General features: G+C 34.8%; 1 protein-coding gene across 6 annotated transcripts in view; it reads left to right on the plus strand.

The window, feature by feature from the left end:
• Positions 1 to 7,986, plus strand: part of Bap170 (Brahma associated protein 170kD) — a 113,396-nt gene extending 105,410 nt beyond the window's left edge. For 2 of the 6 annotated variants that reach the window (XM_018458642.1, XM_018458674.1), the window contains exons 10-17: positions 187 to 504; positions 1,375 to 1,581; positions 1,667 to 3,750; positions 3,878 to 4,037; positions 4,166 to 4,324; positions 6,410 to 6,490; positions 7,245 to 7,336; positions 7,427 to 7,986. In XM_018458642.1, the coding sequence (XP_018314144.1) occupies positions 187 to 504; positions 1,375 to 1,581; positions 1,667 to 3,750; positions 3,878 to 4,037; positions 4,166 to 4,324; positions 6,410 to 6,490; positions 7,245 to 7,336; positions 7,427 to 7,550 (3,225 nt within the window). In that variant the 3' untranslated portion in view covers positions 7,551 to 7,986. The remainder of the gene's footprint in view (positions 1 to 186; positions 505 to 1,374; positions 1,582 to 1,666; positions 3,751 to 3,877; positions 4,038 to 4,165; positions 4,325 to 6,409; positions 6,491 to 7,244; positions 7,337 to 7,426) is intronic. The other 4 variants (XM_018458650.1, XM_018458667.1, XM_018458658.1 and 1 more) reach the window with 4 other exon arrangements.
• Positions 7,987 to 16,674: the final 8,688 nt, after the last annotated feature.

Consider the following 16,674-nt stretch of genomic DNA (forward strand, 5'->3'; position numbering starts at 1 on the left):
GGGGGTCGCTCGCCGGAATCAGCCCGAAATGTGCATCTAGTGCCGAGCACTGGCGTAAACAGTAGCTACGCTATAATATACGAGATATATCGCAGCATGTGCTCATGTAAACGCTTGAACTATACTTTCCGATGCTGTAATTCGCTGTGGTGGTTGAAATTTGTATGTTGCCTCCTTGTCGATTAGGTATCAGTATCGCATCCGCATCTGAGTCAAGCGTTGCTAGCAAGCGGCTCCCAAACGCCGCCACCGCAGCAGCAGCAGCAGCCGCAGCCGCAGCCACAGTTACAATGTATCCAGGTAGTTGCTAAGGAAGATAATCGAAGTGGCACTACGTCGAGTTCCATAATAAAAAGCCTATTGGCTACTAAGGTAACAGTCAGCAGCGACTGCATGCCCAGTGCTGCTGCGACTTGTGTGTCTACCCCTTCTGCCTGCGTAACAAACACTACTGCTAGCATCGCATCCAGCATCAGTGCCAACCAGCTAATAACCAGCAACCAGGTATCATTGTTGTATATTAACAAAAATAAGTAGTTCACTTTTTTGAGGTTTTTCTATTTTTTGTCTGAAAGTACTAAATCGAGATCTTGAAAGTTTCGTTTTTTTAATGTTTTTTTAATTGATCACAATATCCGAGGGATATGTAATAAGAAAATTTATTAAGTGTGTTTAAAATTAATTACATATGTACTACATAACGTAATTTAGAATAAAGAGAAATTACTATATAAATTGTCACATACGTGTGAATTGTAATCATCTTATTGTATACGCAAAATAAGTTTTAACTTTATTTGCTTATTTATTATAGAATCTATTATAGAATCTATTATAGAAATATTACACAAGAATCTCGCATTAAAATACTTTTCTATTTTTAATAAATTATTACAGGCTATATCTAGGCAGGAATATATATCTAGGCAGGAATATAATAGATTATTATTTACGTTTTTTTTTTCTAGTACTACTTGTCAAAATGTTTGCTTATGATGTAGTGTTGGTTGATGTATTCAAACTTTGTTATGTATTTCTTTGTTCTTTTGGAATACAAACTTAGATCAGAGAATGTCCTCTCTCCTTGATTTCTTGACGAATATATATATATATATATATACACATATATTACGATAAAAGAGCCATTAGCAATATTTAACAGAGCATTATTCTGAAATTTAAATTAAAGTATTCGTAATATGATATTACGAAAGTACTAACAACAGCATGGTTTTTGATTGGTGAATTCGATTGTTCTTTTGATATTTATTCTATCACAAATATAATAAAATGAGCGCGTGAAAAGTGATACAATTATGGGAAAAAACTTGAAAACATTGATCCCCGATTAATATTATTACGGATATCTCCTAGGTTGCCCAACGTCAGCAACAACAGAGATTACTGCAGCAACAGATGACGAGTATAATACAGCCCGCTGCACCCGCGGCCACCCCGGCCACAATACTCCCAAAGACTCTCATCAACACTAAGCAGAAACCGGCAATTACACCCATTCCTGCCAAAAAGATACAAAGGCTCAATGGGGCCAAATTCGTTGTGACTAATAACTGTGAGAAGGTACGTAGTCATCGCTCTTACAAGTTTACAACTTGACAAAACTTTGCGTAATATCTTATTGTACCGAACATCTCGTATGTTCCAGACTGAGATAAACGATAACGATAATACCAATCAAATTATCACGTCCACGATCACGGTGGTGAATCCGACTGAAAACCACATATCTTCCTCACCGGCGAAGGTTTGTCGTCCGCCCTTGACGACGGTCAACGTCGCCACTGTTACACCGAACAAAACGAATCAACGCATGACATGCACTTCCATCGCCGAGGATTCGGATTCTACCAACAACTCTTTAGCGTCGAGCAGCGGTATCGGTGGTAGTAGAGACTGTTCTTTCAGGGTCGAAGAGGAGAACATGCCGACGAGTTTCGAAGGTATCCTACTTAATGGCGCGCCGGCAAGCAACAATATGGACATCGACGCGCAGGAGGACGGCTCGTCCAAAGATTCATCGAGCGTGAGCTCCAAGGACAAACCGTTACAGAGTATGATGTTGGTGGATCTGCTCGAGAGGAAGGTTGATAAAGAGCCGATCCTGAACGGCGTACTCAGCAAGAATTCAATTAACGAAAAAGAGATGGATTTGGTGGAAAATCACATCAAGAAGGTATTAAAAGAATCTCCCGCCGAACTGAAAATAAAACCCGGGATAGAGAGTGGCAATGTTATACAGAATGAAGTGTCCGAGGATACCCTAATCGAGGCGCCACGAGGCATCAAGAGATCAGCTAGTGAGTCAGATGAGCTGGATATCAAAAAGCCGAAGTATTCCAATGGCACAATGTCTCCTGATCCAGCAGTCGATTCGACTACAGCTGAATCTACGGTATCGAGCATAAAATCCGAGGAACAGGATGACGATAAGGACAGTGAAAAAGCAACTGTTTCTTCCACTGCGGCGAATCTGTATGCTGCTCTGGCAGCAGACTGCATAGAAGACGAAATCGATTTGGAAGAACAAATTAACGTTAATAAGGATACGATAAAGGAAGAAGCATCAGTGACGGCGACAGCATCGACGACAGCGACGGTAACAGGGACGGTGATAACGACAGCAACGGCAGCAGTACCGATGATAGCGACGGCGACGGTGGCGATGCCAGCAACGGTGGCGGTGGCAACGGCGTCTCCAACTTCTCTTCCTCCTCCTCTTCATGTAAAGACGGAAACAACGCCAGTTCTTGTAAAAGAAGAGCCACCGACTTTACACATCAAGGAAGAATCTCATATATTCATCAATCAAATTACAAGCATGAATCAAGCATCGCAGCCGCAACCAGCGTCGCTTCAGCAGCAACAGCAACAACTTATAGTTACAACGCCTAGGCAGATAGTCGTGCAGCAAACGATCCCGTCGAGCAATCAAGTGATTATTCCTACCACATCGGTGAAGGGCAGACCGCCTTCACAACAACCGCAAGTGCTCTTACAGCAGAGCGCGGGCGGACAGCTGCAATACGTAGTGTCGGGCGGTGTACCTGGTCAAAACTATGTACTGGCACAACCACAGACGGCCTTGGTGCAGGGTCAAGCGCAAACTGTCCTCGTGGCGCAAACAACACAGCAACAGGGGACTGGTACTAAAACAATTATCATATTGCAACCGCAGGCCGCTGCGCAACCGACCCCTCAAAAGATGGTGGCAGTGACGCCGCAAGGACAGCAGGTGGTCGTGACACAGGTTCCTCGTCCGATTCTACAGAGTCCGGCGCTTGGCAACATCCCGCCACCTCTTGTACCCACATCCGCCACTATCCCACAGGCCTCCATTATAGTCAACAGCTCGGTAGCACAGACTAATCCGAACACTGTGACCGTCACGATCCCAGCGATGGCCCAGCAAACTCCAGTATCCACCAGCGTGCCGTCCAGAGTGGTGACGCCTACTCCGGCGTCCACGCCGCCGCCCACTAGGCCCACAACTCCGCATCAGGCAGCGGCTACCCATGGTGTGTCTACTGTCAAGCCGTCGCCCACTACCAAGGTCATGAAGACGGTAAGTTCATCGACCTCCACTGAACCTGAGTCGAAACCCTCCACAAGCCAACAGCAGCCGCAACAACATCAGCAACAGCAGACGCCACAGCCAATGCAGGAAAACAAAACCATTACAATTAAAATCGATCCTAACGCTTACCTGTGTGAGTGGCGGGGTTGTCTTAGGTAAGTTCAAAGATAAATTTTTGAAATCAACAATTTTATTAAACAATTTTAAAAGCTGTTGAATAAAGTATAGTTATATTTATGAGATGTTACGAATTTTAATGAAAAATATCTCAAATAATTTTAGACAATTTAAAACACCGCATGAAGTTTATCTTCACGTTTGCGAAGCCCACTGTCCAAGTGGTGGTGAGGAGATACTGTGTCTATGGGCGAGCTGTGATGCTCTCAAGAGACGCAAATTCTCGTTAATGACGCATCTTTATGATAGGCACTGTAACGCAGACGTAAGTAATCTTGCATTTTACTATTCGTGATTTTTTTATTGGATGATGAAAAAAAATTATATCAAACGATACGCCGATCCTTGATACCGTGAGATTTACATTCGCAATTCGCATTTTTCTCTTCTCAGACAATGTCAATGAGGAGGAAACAGTTGACAGTGACGGGTAAAACCGAAGTTTCTACGTCTACGCCTCCGACTCCGCATCATCCCGGATACGCACCCAACGCGGCATTCCATGCTATTAAACGGCATGCTCTGGAATTCGTTAATCCTAAAGAGCTAATGGTAAATTTTTTTTAATGTTTTAAAATTCTGAAACTATTATTCGAGAATACAGAATTAAATTCTACTGCTTTGTTCGTTTTCTACACGTATTTAATATTAATACATTGTACGTTGGCCCTGCCGTACGGTGGAATCAAATTTCGGCATGTTTACTAAATTAATTTTAACTTACAGTCATATCTTTTCCACTAAAATTGATAATCCAGACAGACTTTAAATGTACATGAAGAGACACAAATTCTGAAAATGTAAATATGTACGGGGATTTTACAATATTTATTGTCATTTTGCTTGATTTATTTTATACTTTATTGTCAAATACTGCAAGGAACTGCTGAGAAACTTCGGCACGCTGAAATTTAGATACTCACAGATGACTATCTATAGTCTGTAATTGACCATATTTAAACTTTTTATATTCCAGAAAATATTCTTGCTTAAAATAAAGATTTACAAATAAAATTTTTTCTTAATTTTTCAAAAACTTTTTTACTATAGAGAGCATTTTGAGTCGCAAATTTTTGGATACTCTGTACATACTATGCCAATTTTGGCACCTTAAATTTAGACGTGTAGGATCAATGAACTTGATGTTTTACTTAAAAAAGATTTTTTTGCAAATTTTTATTCAAAACAATATTTTTGTTAGATCATCAGAAATGCAGAAAAAATCGTGATCACACGGGACACCTTGTGTCTGTGCGTATTATATATTAATTATAATATAAAGATAGTATTTTTAAATATTCATTATCTTTATTTGGTTACAGCGAATCTTAGTGTTTAAATATTTTCTGTGTTTTATATACATTTATACACATATCTGATTCTGCAAACTGCGTGCTGAAATCTTTTTCGTCTTCAAATGCCATCATAAGCAGAACCAAAATAGTAATATTTTATTAAATTGACAAGCACAATTTAATATTTTTTATACTAATAAGCATCTTTATATAAGAATATTAATAATTCCAAAAATACAAATTCGACTATCAAGGCTCGGTATAATGCCCGTTCCGGAAAATCGAGAGTTCTAAGTTCAGACCCTGCCTAAAGCAATATTTTTCGCAATAAATTATTCGTAGATTTTAAGCTTATTAACATCTGATTATTCTTATAAAGGTGCTTATTAGCATAAAAAAAAATATTAAATTGCTCATCAATTTAATAAAATAATATTACTCTAGTTCTGATAACATTCCAAGACCGAAAAAGACTTCGGCACGCAGTTCACAGAATTAATATATATATATATATATATATATATATATTAATTCACACAGAAAATATTTGAGCATTAAGATCCGCTTTAACCAAATATAGGAAATTTCGTATTTAATTAAATTTATTATCATCGGTCTAAATTCATATCATATTTATAATTATCTTTTTGTTTTGTTTTATGTCTTTAGTAGATATATTTTAAATATTATTCAACTATGATCTATATATTAAATCAAATTAAATTGATATTGAACGTTTAAAAAGAAATTTGTTATCAAAATTGAATAACGTAGTAAAAAACAAGTAACTAAAAAATCGCGTACTCGTTCTTCAAACAGGAAAGGCAGCGTACAATGTGTTAATTTTATATTTAAATGAATGTTTTGACGTAACTTCAATCAATATATTTAATTGGATATGAAAGATTAGCGAGACCATAAAGTCGGAAAAATATTAGAAGTAACTTGTAGAATAATTGCAGTTTAATAAAAAAATAATTTTATCTTCATTTTTATCTCTACAAGTGAAAATAAAATCGTTAGCTAAATGAAAAAATAGAGTTAAGCCAAATGTATTCTGTATGTCTCGTAAATCTCGTAAATCTAGTCTAAACTTTCTCCCTACGATAGCAAACCGATAATAGATATACGAACTATATAGATACATAAATTTATTATCTTATAATGCATTTAATACACGTATTACACATCTCGAAATACACATGTTACAATCTTTCTGCCTGTCATGTTGATATTCTGTTGATATAAAATCGATTCTGTAAAATCACCCGACAGTCTTCGATTCTGCTGATGATTTTTGACTGGTTAATTTAACGAAATTTCTTGTTCTCTCTTGGCGAAGCAGCAAAGGCCGACCAAGCCCGCTGCAGCCACCTCAAGCTCTTCTTCCCCCAGACCTGGGCAAAATTCTCCACCAGAACAGGTAAAAATTGTATTGAGAGTTGAAAAGGAAACTACGACACAGCTACAGCTCCTGCAGTGCGCCGCCGCTGCTGTCGTTTCTTTGTGCTTTTTTTATTCTCTCTGTTTTTGCACACCATATCATCCTCCCCCGAACCCTTCATTTGTTTTACCCTGCCGTTGATGTTGTAGCATGTCTTTTTTTTTATTTTTTCGACATTATATTTCTTAGCTAGCATTTATTGTGTTTATATGCGTCGAATTTATAACATTCATGTTAGGAGGATGTTGGCACAGTGTTCATTTCAATAGAGCAACAGAGAAGCCTTCAGAACTCCTATTTACTAAGTAGATGTTGTGCTAGATCTGTAGGTTTGGATATATGTTTGTATATGATATGTGTGCGTCCTTGTCATATTGTTGTAACGTGGTTAAGGTGCAAGAATATGATTCGTCGCCATCTATTACATGACACGTCGAATGACATGTACGACTGTTCAGGGCAGATGAACTGCAGCTTCACTGAGAAATTGCAGCGCTTCTTACACATTAACACGAACTATCATAACGCATTCATCTGTTCTATCATAGAACATCATACAGTTTGGAAATACGTATTATATCCATGCATTTTTCACAAGACCCTTTGCAAACTAAAGCATTTTTTAGCATTTGAAAGATTAGTGATTTCATTCACGTTGTCTGTCATCAGTTGTCTATGCGAAAACCAGCGCGCGTGGACTATCGATTGTCAACTATGTGTCTTTACCTTGCAGGATGACAACGAAGGTCCAGTGACCAAAAGTATTCGCCTAACGGCAGCTCTCATTCTTAGAAACCTAGTCATATACTCAACACACGGTAGAAGGTAAGCATTTTCGCTATTCTGTGTTTTATCTTATTATTTAATTCTTGTGTTATGCAATTTGTCTGGCGACCATTCATGAATTATTTGCAGACATCTTAGAGCGTACGAGCCCCACTTGGCAGGCGTGGCGTTAAGCAATGTCGAATCATCGAGAACAATCGCACAAGTCCTTTACGATATGAACGACCAGAGTAGCAGTAGCCATCATAGGTGACCTCTTGAACCAGGCCTCTAAAAGCTCTTTTAATCTTGTGAGCAGCGATCAACTTACATTATTTCGAATTATACGGAAAGGAAGCGGGAGTGCATAAGTTTATAGTCACTTGCCGTGCTAATACATCCACATGGATGTATGTACATGCATGCATGTATGCGTGCGTGCGTGAGTGATGTGTGCCCATGCAGTTTGAAGGATTGGAATTAGAAAAGAATGATACCGAGGATAAATGTTCCATATATAGAAAAAAGAGGCCTATAAACTTACTAGGCAAATCATTTTGCCAATTTAGATTATGATATAAACTGTAACTAGTGAAATACAAAACAAAGACAGTTAAGTCAAATATGTAAAAGTGATAATGAGTTTGTGCGTGCGTGCGTGCGTGCGTACGAACATGCGTGCGTGCATACGAGCGTGCGTGCGTGCGTGCGTGCGTGCGTGCGTGCGTGCGTGCGTGCGTGCGTGCGCGTGTGAGAGAGAGAGAGAGAGAGAGAGAGAGAGAGAGAGAGACAGACAGACAGCAGACAGACAGACAGACAGACAGACAGACAGAGGGGGGAGTATATGTGTATTTGTGTGTATGATGAGGAATGAAAGAAAGAAAAAGAGTGAATGAGAGAAAGAAAGTATTTTAGCGATTGGAGAAAGGGGGGAGGGGAGAGAGAGAGAGAGAGAGAGAGAGAGAGAAATGATATTTCAGATTTAATATTAATATTTATTTTCTCAACAAGAAATGTGGAAAAAGTGTTTTTAGTAAACGTGTACAAAAAAAGAACGAAGAAGATACTTTATGGACGTTATAGTTAATTATAATCAATATATTATAATTAATATTATATTATTCTATTATTAATTATTGTATGTTTTTTTTCGTAAATCACCAAGGACCTAGGATATAAAGAAAAAAAAACGAAACCTTTTTATGAGATGTATTTGTTAGGAATTTACATTTTGCTTATAATTGCATATTGCAATTACATGACTATATTATCGTCTTTCTTTGTTTTATTATTAACTAATCTAACTGTCGACAGAAATTAGTAAGACATAACATACATGCTAGCGAGTTCGTCATTTACAGCAAAACATTCATATCACTGCATAAATCTAACGACGTCTAGTTTAGATCAGTTTTAGCTCGATGACTCCTAGCCATTCGATTTCCGCAAAGTGTCAGGATGTTTGGAGAACAATTTTTTACTCTCGCTGAATAATGCAGCATATTATTAAACAACTTTATAGAATGACTTTGTCATTAGCGTGACTTTCAATCAAAAATATTTTGCAAAAAAGAAATCTTCAAAACCAGTAACAATATTGCTAAACGAATTAAGTAAAAAGGGATGCCACGGTATGGAGGTCCGTATTTTGGAGATGGAATCTCTGAAATCGATAAATTCATTCAGAGTTTGATGACACCTATCGTCCAATATCAAATTTCATTTTTTTTATCAGCAAAGAAAGTCGGAAAAATCATGTTTGAGATTTTCTAAGTCCAGTCGATCTTGGCTGTATTCACTTCTTATGATTTATCAACGATTAATTTGTTGAAAGCTACGATATTTAAATGTAAAAATTACTTTATATATAAATTTTAGGGATCGCGAAATTCAGATCTAATATTCGATTTTTTAAATTCAATGGCGAATCCAATATGGAAGATTAAAAGTGGAAAGTAAATGGATTTTTATGAAAATGGTATCCTGAGGTTTTTGAACTCGCTGAATCCAAATATAATATCAAAATTCAATATAGCGGGGACCGAAAAAAATTAATCTCTTTATTGTAGTAGAATAAACGTTACCATTCTCGTTCTTTGCCGAATCTAGAAATAATCAATGAACTGGTGGCGAGGATATATTCCCATTTTGGTTTTTTTTTTCGATTCGCCATATTGAATTTTGAAATTCTAAGATCATATTTAGCGAGCTCAAAAATCTCAATATCCATTTTCATAAAAATCCATTTACTTTCTACTTCGATCTACCATGTTGGACCATACCGCCATTTTGAATTTCGAAAATCTAACATTAGGCTTGTTCTTTTTGGCTGAACTTTTGTACTAGTTCATCTTTCCTCCTTTTCTCTCCAGGAGGAAAGAAGAGGAAGAAAGAAGAACTAGTGCAAAAGTTCAGCCAAAAAAAACAGACCTATTATATTCGACGACTCACGTATTTTATATAAAGTAATTTTATGTTTAAATCCTAGCTTTCAACGAATTAATCGTTGATAAATCGTAAGTAGTAACAGTCAAGATCGACTGAACTTGAAAAACTTTAAGCATGATTTTTCCAATTTTTCCTGGCGACAAAAATTTGGTATTTTGGGCAATAGATTTTATCATATTATCATTTAAATGAATTTATCGATTTTAGATGTTCCGTCTCCAAGGCAAAAACCCCTATATACCGTGGGCATTCCATTTTCGAACAAATATTCTTTAAGATATTTGAATTTAAAGGGCCTAAGGATCTTGTACTTTATATGATTAAGATGATCATAATATTTTGGACTCTTTTTTTTCTTTGATTCTGATTTAATTCAAAAGTTTCATTATTGATGTGTGAATGAAATTAGAATTATATTTCTTTTTCATTCTCATGACAAAACCTTAGCTCTTACCTGATGCAAACGTATCACATTTCGAGTATCTCAATTGAACATAATTCAAACGAACAAATTTATGCAACATAAACAAAATTTATTGTGATATTGTGTAAAATGTAATATAATCATTGCAACGCATAATGACAAAGTTGTCTTTTGACGTAACTCTAATATCGTTTACTTTTAAACAAAGTTTACTCTGGAAAATCGTAGAATTTATATTATATGTATAGTGTATGCGAAAAAAGGTACTATTAAAAAAGATATTAATTCTTTGAGTCTTAAATTAAATAAAATCGATTAAAAGAATTGTTTATTATTTGGCTAAATCGGAAAGCTCGATATGTAATTTATGTAAAATGAATTTTTATTTTATTTCGAACGGTTTAAAGCGTCTAAGTGATGACAAGTAGGTATTTTATGTTCTCGAACATTCACTACTTCGCAAAAAACGTAGATTGCATTTATCATTTATTGAGTTTATTGAAACACCACTACATTGCATAAAAAAATAAGAGTAAGCTGATCATATTAAAATTATATATATATATGTGTGTGTGTACATATATGTGTGTGCGTGCGTGTGTGTGTGTGCGTGTGCGCGCGTGTGTGTGTGTGTGTGTGTGTATACATATATATGTATATATACATATATAAAGATATATACATATTTGTACATAATACCTGTATTTCATTCATGATGTTAAAACCTCTGTGTAAATTTCTTAAGATTGTAAGTTTAATGCGTCTTTAAGAGAAACAAAGTAAAAGATTCTTGTATTATAATAGATTGTGACAAGACATAGAAGTTGCAAGAAACGGATTTTTGTAATTATTTAATTGGTTCGGTGAGAAAAAAATAATTAAAAAACGGTTTCGTCTTATATTACAAAACGGCCGTTTAAGAATAGATATAAAAAGTATGATAATGGCCCCTGTGGGAGCCTCTATATTATGTATTTTATATATAAATATATAAAAACAAGTTTAATAGCGCTGAACGTTTTTAGGAGGAAGAAAATCTTGTGAGAGGCTTTTTATTTTTATTATTTGTAATTATACCTAGTTTACATGTTCACCGTTTCGTACGATCATCGAGATCATAAATAAACATCTGTGTAAAGGAATAAAAGAACGATATAATAAATTACTAAGTACTGAAGGAGAATATGGGAAATATATATAGACTGATTATTTGGGTTGTTCTTTCTCTCCATCGTATCGCGCGTATGCATAAAACTGCAAGAAAAATTGTAGAAAAAAAGAGGTAGAATCATAGGCGCCGACTTTGGGGGAGGGGGCAGACCACTTTTTGCCTCCCCCCCTAATAATTTTATTAGGGGAGCAATGCCTCCTCAATTTATCCATTTTTCCAATTTATCTCAATTATCCATTTCTTTGCGATGCTCTTGATGGAAATAAATCGTTAAAATTTTCACTAATTTGATAGGTTTTAGTTTATTATTAGATACTATCAGTAGCGCCGCAAAAAAATGGATATTGTTATGTTCCTCCCTCGGTGCCCCCCAATATTTTTCGCAAATCGGCGCCTATAGGTAGAATTGTGAGCAACGCAAACCTTTTTCATCTACAATCATCTACACGTATGTATATTACAAAACTATTTGAGTATAACAATTATTCATTTATTTATCACTTAACTTTATTTTCAAAAAAAGCTTTTATAATGTGTTATATTTTTTTTTAAATACAAAAACTTGTAGAAAGTGTAGAAGAATTTATTGCAATACGTTGAGTTGAGTGTACAAAGACTTAAAAATATTTTTAAGTTTGTACTTGCGCACACTTACCAAGATACTTTGCGCGAGTTAAATTATTTTCATACACATAAATATAGTTTTCTTCTTCAAAGGATTTTCACTCAATATATGTTCATGACATTGTCTTTGCTTTTATTTCAAATGACTTGTCCACACAGCATTAATTGTTGATTCAAATTAATCGTATTGTCTTTAATTTTTTATTTACATATAAAAATTTTATAAAATCTGTTGTAAAGTGCTGATTAAACTGCTAGAAGTGTCGACTTTTCTGTTCTCTTTTTTTCTTCTCAATGTATCTAACAATCTCATGCCTGTTTTTACCAATGTAGTTTAATTTTACTCTCAGCTTAAGGGGGTAGTCTGCTTTACAAGGCCAAAAAATAGCAATATTTTGGGAATTTTTTTAGAAGGGAAAAAATAATTAAACTTCTTAAACGTTTATGCCTCATTTTAATATGTATTCAAAGGGTATAAAGTGAATTTTTATGGAGCAATTTAATAGAAAATGGCGGATGTAGAGGCTATTGTGTGGAGCGCCTCGGCTCTGGAGTTGTCCATCTGCGTACACGATGCCGCTCGCAATTCTTGTCTGAAATGAAAAAATTAAACTGATTATTAATTTAGACATGTATATCTTCTATATGAACTTAAAAAATTCCGAAAAAGAGGCATAATGATTATTATTTGTAGTTTGAACACAAATTATGCATTTTTACATGTTTAAATTTGACTTTGACCTGATGTAAAAATTATTAAAAAAGACTAATAATTTTTTTTGGTTCATATAGAAGGGAATTTAGTTGTGAAGAGAATGCACTTTGGCTTTTGTCGATCGGTCAAATATTTTTTTTGCTATCGTGTACGCAGTTTAGGAAAAATCGTAAAAATGAAAACTCGAGAAAACACGCTTTAAAGTTTGCGGTCGGAAAAAGTTTGATTTATTGACTACTTACATCAATAATCTGCTAATCAGCGATTCCTGCACTATATAAGAGGCCTTCAGCTTCCTCGTAGTATTCATGAAGATGAATTTGTTCAGCTCCTAAGTATTGTTTTGAAAAGCCATATTTCAGGTAAGGGGATCGAGGGACGGGCGCGCGCTCGGAGCAGACCGGCATTCGCCGCGGCGCGCTCCGCACCTACCTGCTCTCGACCTTATATCGTCACAAATACTTTGAATAGGAATTTATCCTTTTGAGAATATATTCTTGGATAATTTATCTATCCATTTAAGCAATAAAAAAAAAATCGATTTTTTTGACCTTGTAAAGCAGACTACCCTCTTAACTCTTCTTTTTCTAGTTCTAAAATGAAAAAAAAATTAAAAGTAAGTTGAACTGAGATTAAAGTTAATGTACATTGGTAGAAATGGATATCATTGTAATTTCTTATCATATAGCCGGTATACTTACAATTCTTAAAAAAATACCTGAGTTTTTAAGTTATTCTTGATCAAATTTCTATAACAATCTCGTTTGCTTTTAACTGATTATTTTCTAAGTACAAATTGTATGTGATTGTTTCATGTAAATTTACATAATTCGAGATACACCTATATTTGGTAATTAGATAAATTATTATTACAAAGTGTCCTTGAATTCAGTGTTAAAATTGGTGCAGCAGCTTTAGCACATACAATCAATCGAAAAATAAACATGTCCGATTTCGAAACATGAATTATGTGAAGTAAATGTTTTGTTTAAGTTTCTTTATTCTATCAATCGTCGGCTGCGGATAACAGAACCTTTAACGTGTTTTTTCTTATATTACGTATGAATATTCGACGATTGACAATGACGTAGGATGATACTACGTGCTTAGTCAGCGTATCATGAGACATATAGCAGTTTATTAGTTTACCGAAATTTGAACAGGTAGTTTATATTTTAAGCTTCCTGAGTAATCACCACAGCCATATTGAATCGTGATGTCGGAAGCGAGAAATTAATTTTATATAGTTAATTTTTGTCCCATTTGTAAATAAAGATAATTTAGTTTGTTTACGTAAAAATGAAAATAAGAGGAACAACTTCCATTGATTTCAATCTCGAATGTTATTCAGATCATGATCCTCAACAACATTCAAGAGGTTTCAGTCGTTAACCGGATTCATCTTGGGTAATGTTAAAGTCGATAATACTGTCAACACTTTCAAGCCTTATAACTCGAAATGTTCTTAACGAAAAAGAATTTTATTATAGTGTTTTGAAAAATTCTTTCAGGTACGCTACGAGAATATGTAATGAAAAATGGGGGATTTCATTTAAAAAATTCATTTTTTCAAATCAAAAAATGATTTTGATCTGACCTTAACAATGTTATCCAAGATTAAATCAATAGTGCCTTTTTATGTCCCTCTTCGAATCATACAACTTTTGTTTAAAATTTTTCGGTATGTACCATAATTTTAGAGAAATCTTAATGCATTATTTAAAATAGGACATTTTGTATATAAGGGTGTACCAAAAGTTTGGAAACGATCGAATATTTCGAAAGCATTTTTGAGAAAAATATTTCAGACAAAAGTTGTAGGTTTTAAAAAGATCTATTCACTGATTACAGCCACTTGACCTAGAGCGGCGTCACCAAGGTCAAATCGAATTTTTTAAATGGAACACCCTATTTTTGATGGCAGAATCTAATAGCTGGTGTCAAGAGCTTTTCAAAACACTATAATAAAGTCATTTTTCATTAAGTACTTTTCGAGTTATAAGGCTTGAAAAGTTACAGTATCGCGGACATTAGCATTATGCAAGGGCTGCGTTCCGTTTTGCGCATGATGCATCTTTTATCATTGTTATTCACCGAATGTTAAACAAAGATAAATGATGCACTATGCACATCATGCGTGAAACGGAACGCAGCCAAGGTGTCCGATGGCTAAGACCTCTTGAATGCTGTTCAGGATCATATTCTGGATAACATTTGTCAAGACCAAAGCCATTGGTGGTTGTATTTTTTATTTTCATTTTAACGTAAAAATGAATTTTTAGTGCAAAAATAAAAATTAGAGGAATAATCTCCAGTGGCCTTGATCTTGACAAATGTTATCCAGGACATGATCCTGAACAATATTCAAGAGGTTTTAGCCGTCAGACACCTTGCGTAATGCTAATGCCGGCGGAACTGTAACTTTCAAGCCTTATAACTCAAAAAGTACGTAATGAAAAATAACTTTAGTATAATGTTTTGAAAAACTCTTGACACTATTAGATTTTCTGTCATAAAAAATTGGATATTCCCGAGGGGGCAGCCACTCAAAAAATAGGTGTACACCTGGACTTTGGACTTCAAGACTTCATCAGACTTCACTGGACTTCACCGGAATTCATCGGACTTCTCCGAAATTCATCGGAATTCATTATAGTTTTTAAAAAACCGTTTTTTTTTTCAAATTGTTGGAAAAAGTCGGAAAAATTTTTGATTTTTTCCGAAAAATTATTTTTTTTTTAATTGTTTTTGCTATGTAAATAATATAATACATAACTTTTAAATTCCTTCATAAAATTAATGCGATCCATGAAATTATGTAACCTTATTTTCATTAAAATTTTTTAGTTATCCTATTTTTATATCATAAACCTAATCTAACCTTCTTTTAGTACATGGCAAAGCTACGCATTGTACTGCGCAAGTAGTTATTATAATGCGGTATGGTGTCTCTCGAAGTCTAGTGCAGGAATAAGAAACAGATTTTATATTACCCTTAAAATTTTTGTACTTAAAACGAAATAGGTATATATTCGTTGAAAAGAAAAGAAAGCAAAGATGCTGAGTAAGAAGAGTAATTTGAGCGATTAAAAATTAATATATGTTTGTGGCTCCCATTTAGGATGAAGTGAGCTTATCTCATCGATTTTGCTGAACGCTATCTCGTTGATGAAGACTCAAAAAAGAGTTGAAACGTTTGAAATTTATATTTGTTAGTAAGGAACAATATACAATATTGAATACGCTCCAATTATCGCGTTTTACTCTCATATGCCTTTATTATTTTATTGTTTAATTTTGAGGGTCACAGGAATACAATTTATTAATATACGTTTATAAAGATATAGTTCATGTAAGTCATTAAATCTTGAAACTACGAGTAAGAATAAGTTTTAAAAAATTTTGCAATTTCTTTTATTGTAAAGACTTTATGTGATTCGTTTTAATTTGCTCGTTGGTGCAATAATATACGTTTTGTATGTTTTATATTTATATGTTTGATAGAAGACACTATGCAACTTCAATCTTTAATACAATTTCAAAATTTCTGTTAACTCATCCAAATTACCTCATTGTCGACTGTACCCTATAGACAATTATTTTCTTTATGAAAAGAACCGAGAAACAAATATGGCAGGTTTTACGAATACGCGTAATTTTTCCAATGAATTTTTTTACCTTTGGAAAAAATACCGAAAAAATCCGCGGGAAGATTGAAAAAATTCGGTTTTTTTCGATCCTTTAAAACTCATGATCAAATTCATGAATTCATCGGACTTTGTTGGACTTCATCGGACTTCACCGGACTTCATCGGACTTCACCGGACTTCATTGGACTTCTGACAGATTGTACTATACCGGAATTTAAGAGTGGTTACCCCCTCGAGTGTTCTATTAAAAAAATCGATTTGACCTGACTTTGGCAACGCCCAAAAGGTCAAACGGATGTGATCAGTGAATAGAGCTTTTTAAACTCTACAATTTTTGTCTGAAACATTTTTCCCAAAAATGCTTTG

This window comes from Mycetomoellerius zeteki, unplaced genomic scaffold (assembly GCF_001594055.1).
Source record: "Mycetomoellerius zeteki isolate Tzet28-1 unplaced genomic scaffold, Tzet1.0 scaffold117, whole genome shotgun sequence".
In the NCBI taxonomy this organism is placed as follows: domain Eukaryota; kingdom Metazoa; phylum Arthropoda; class Insecta; order Hymenoptera; family Formicidae; genus Mycetomoellerius; species Mycetomoellerius zeteki.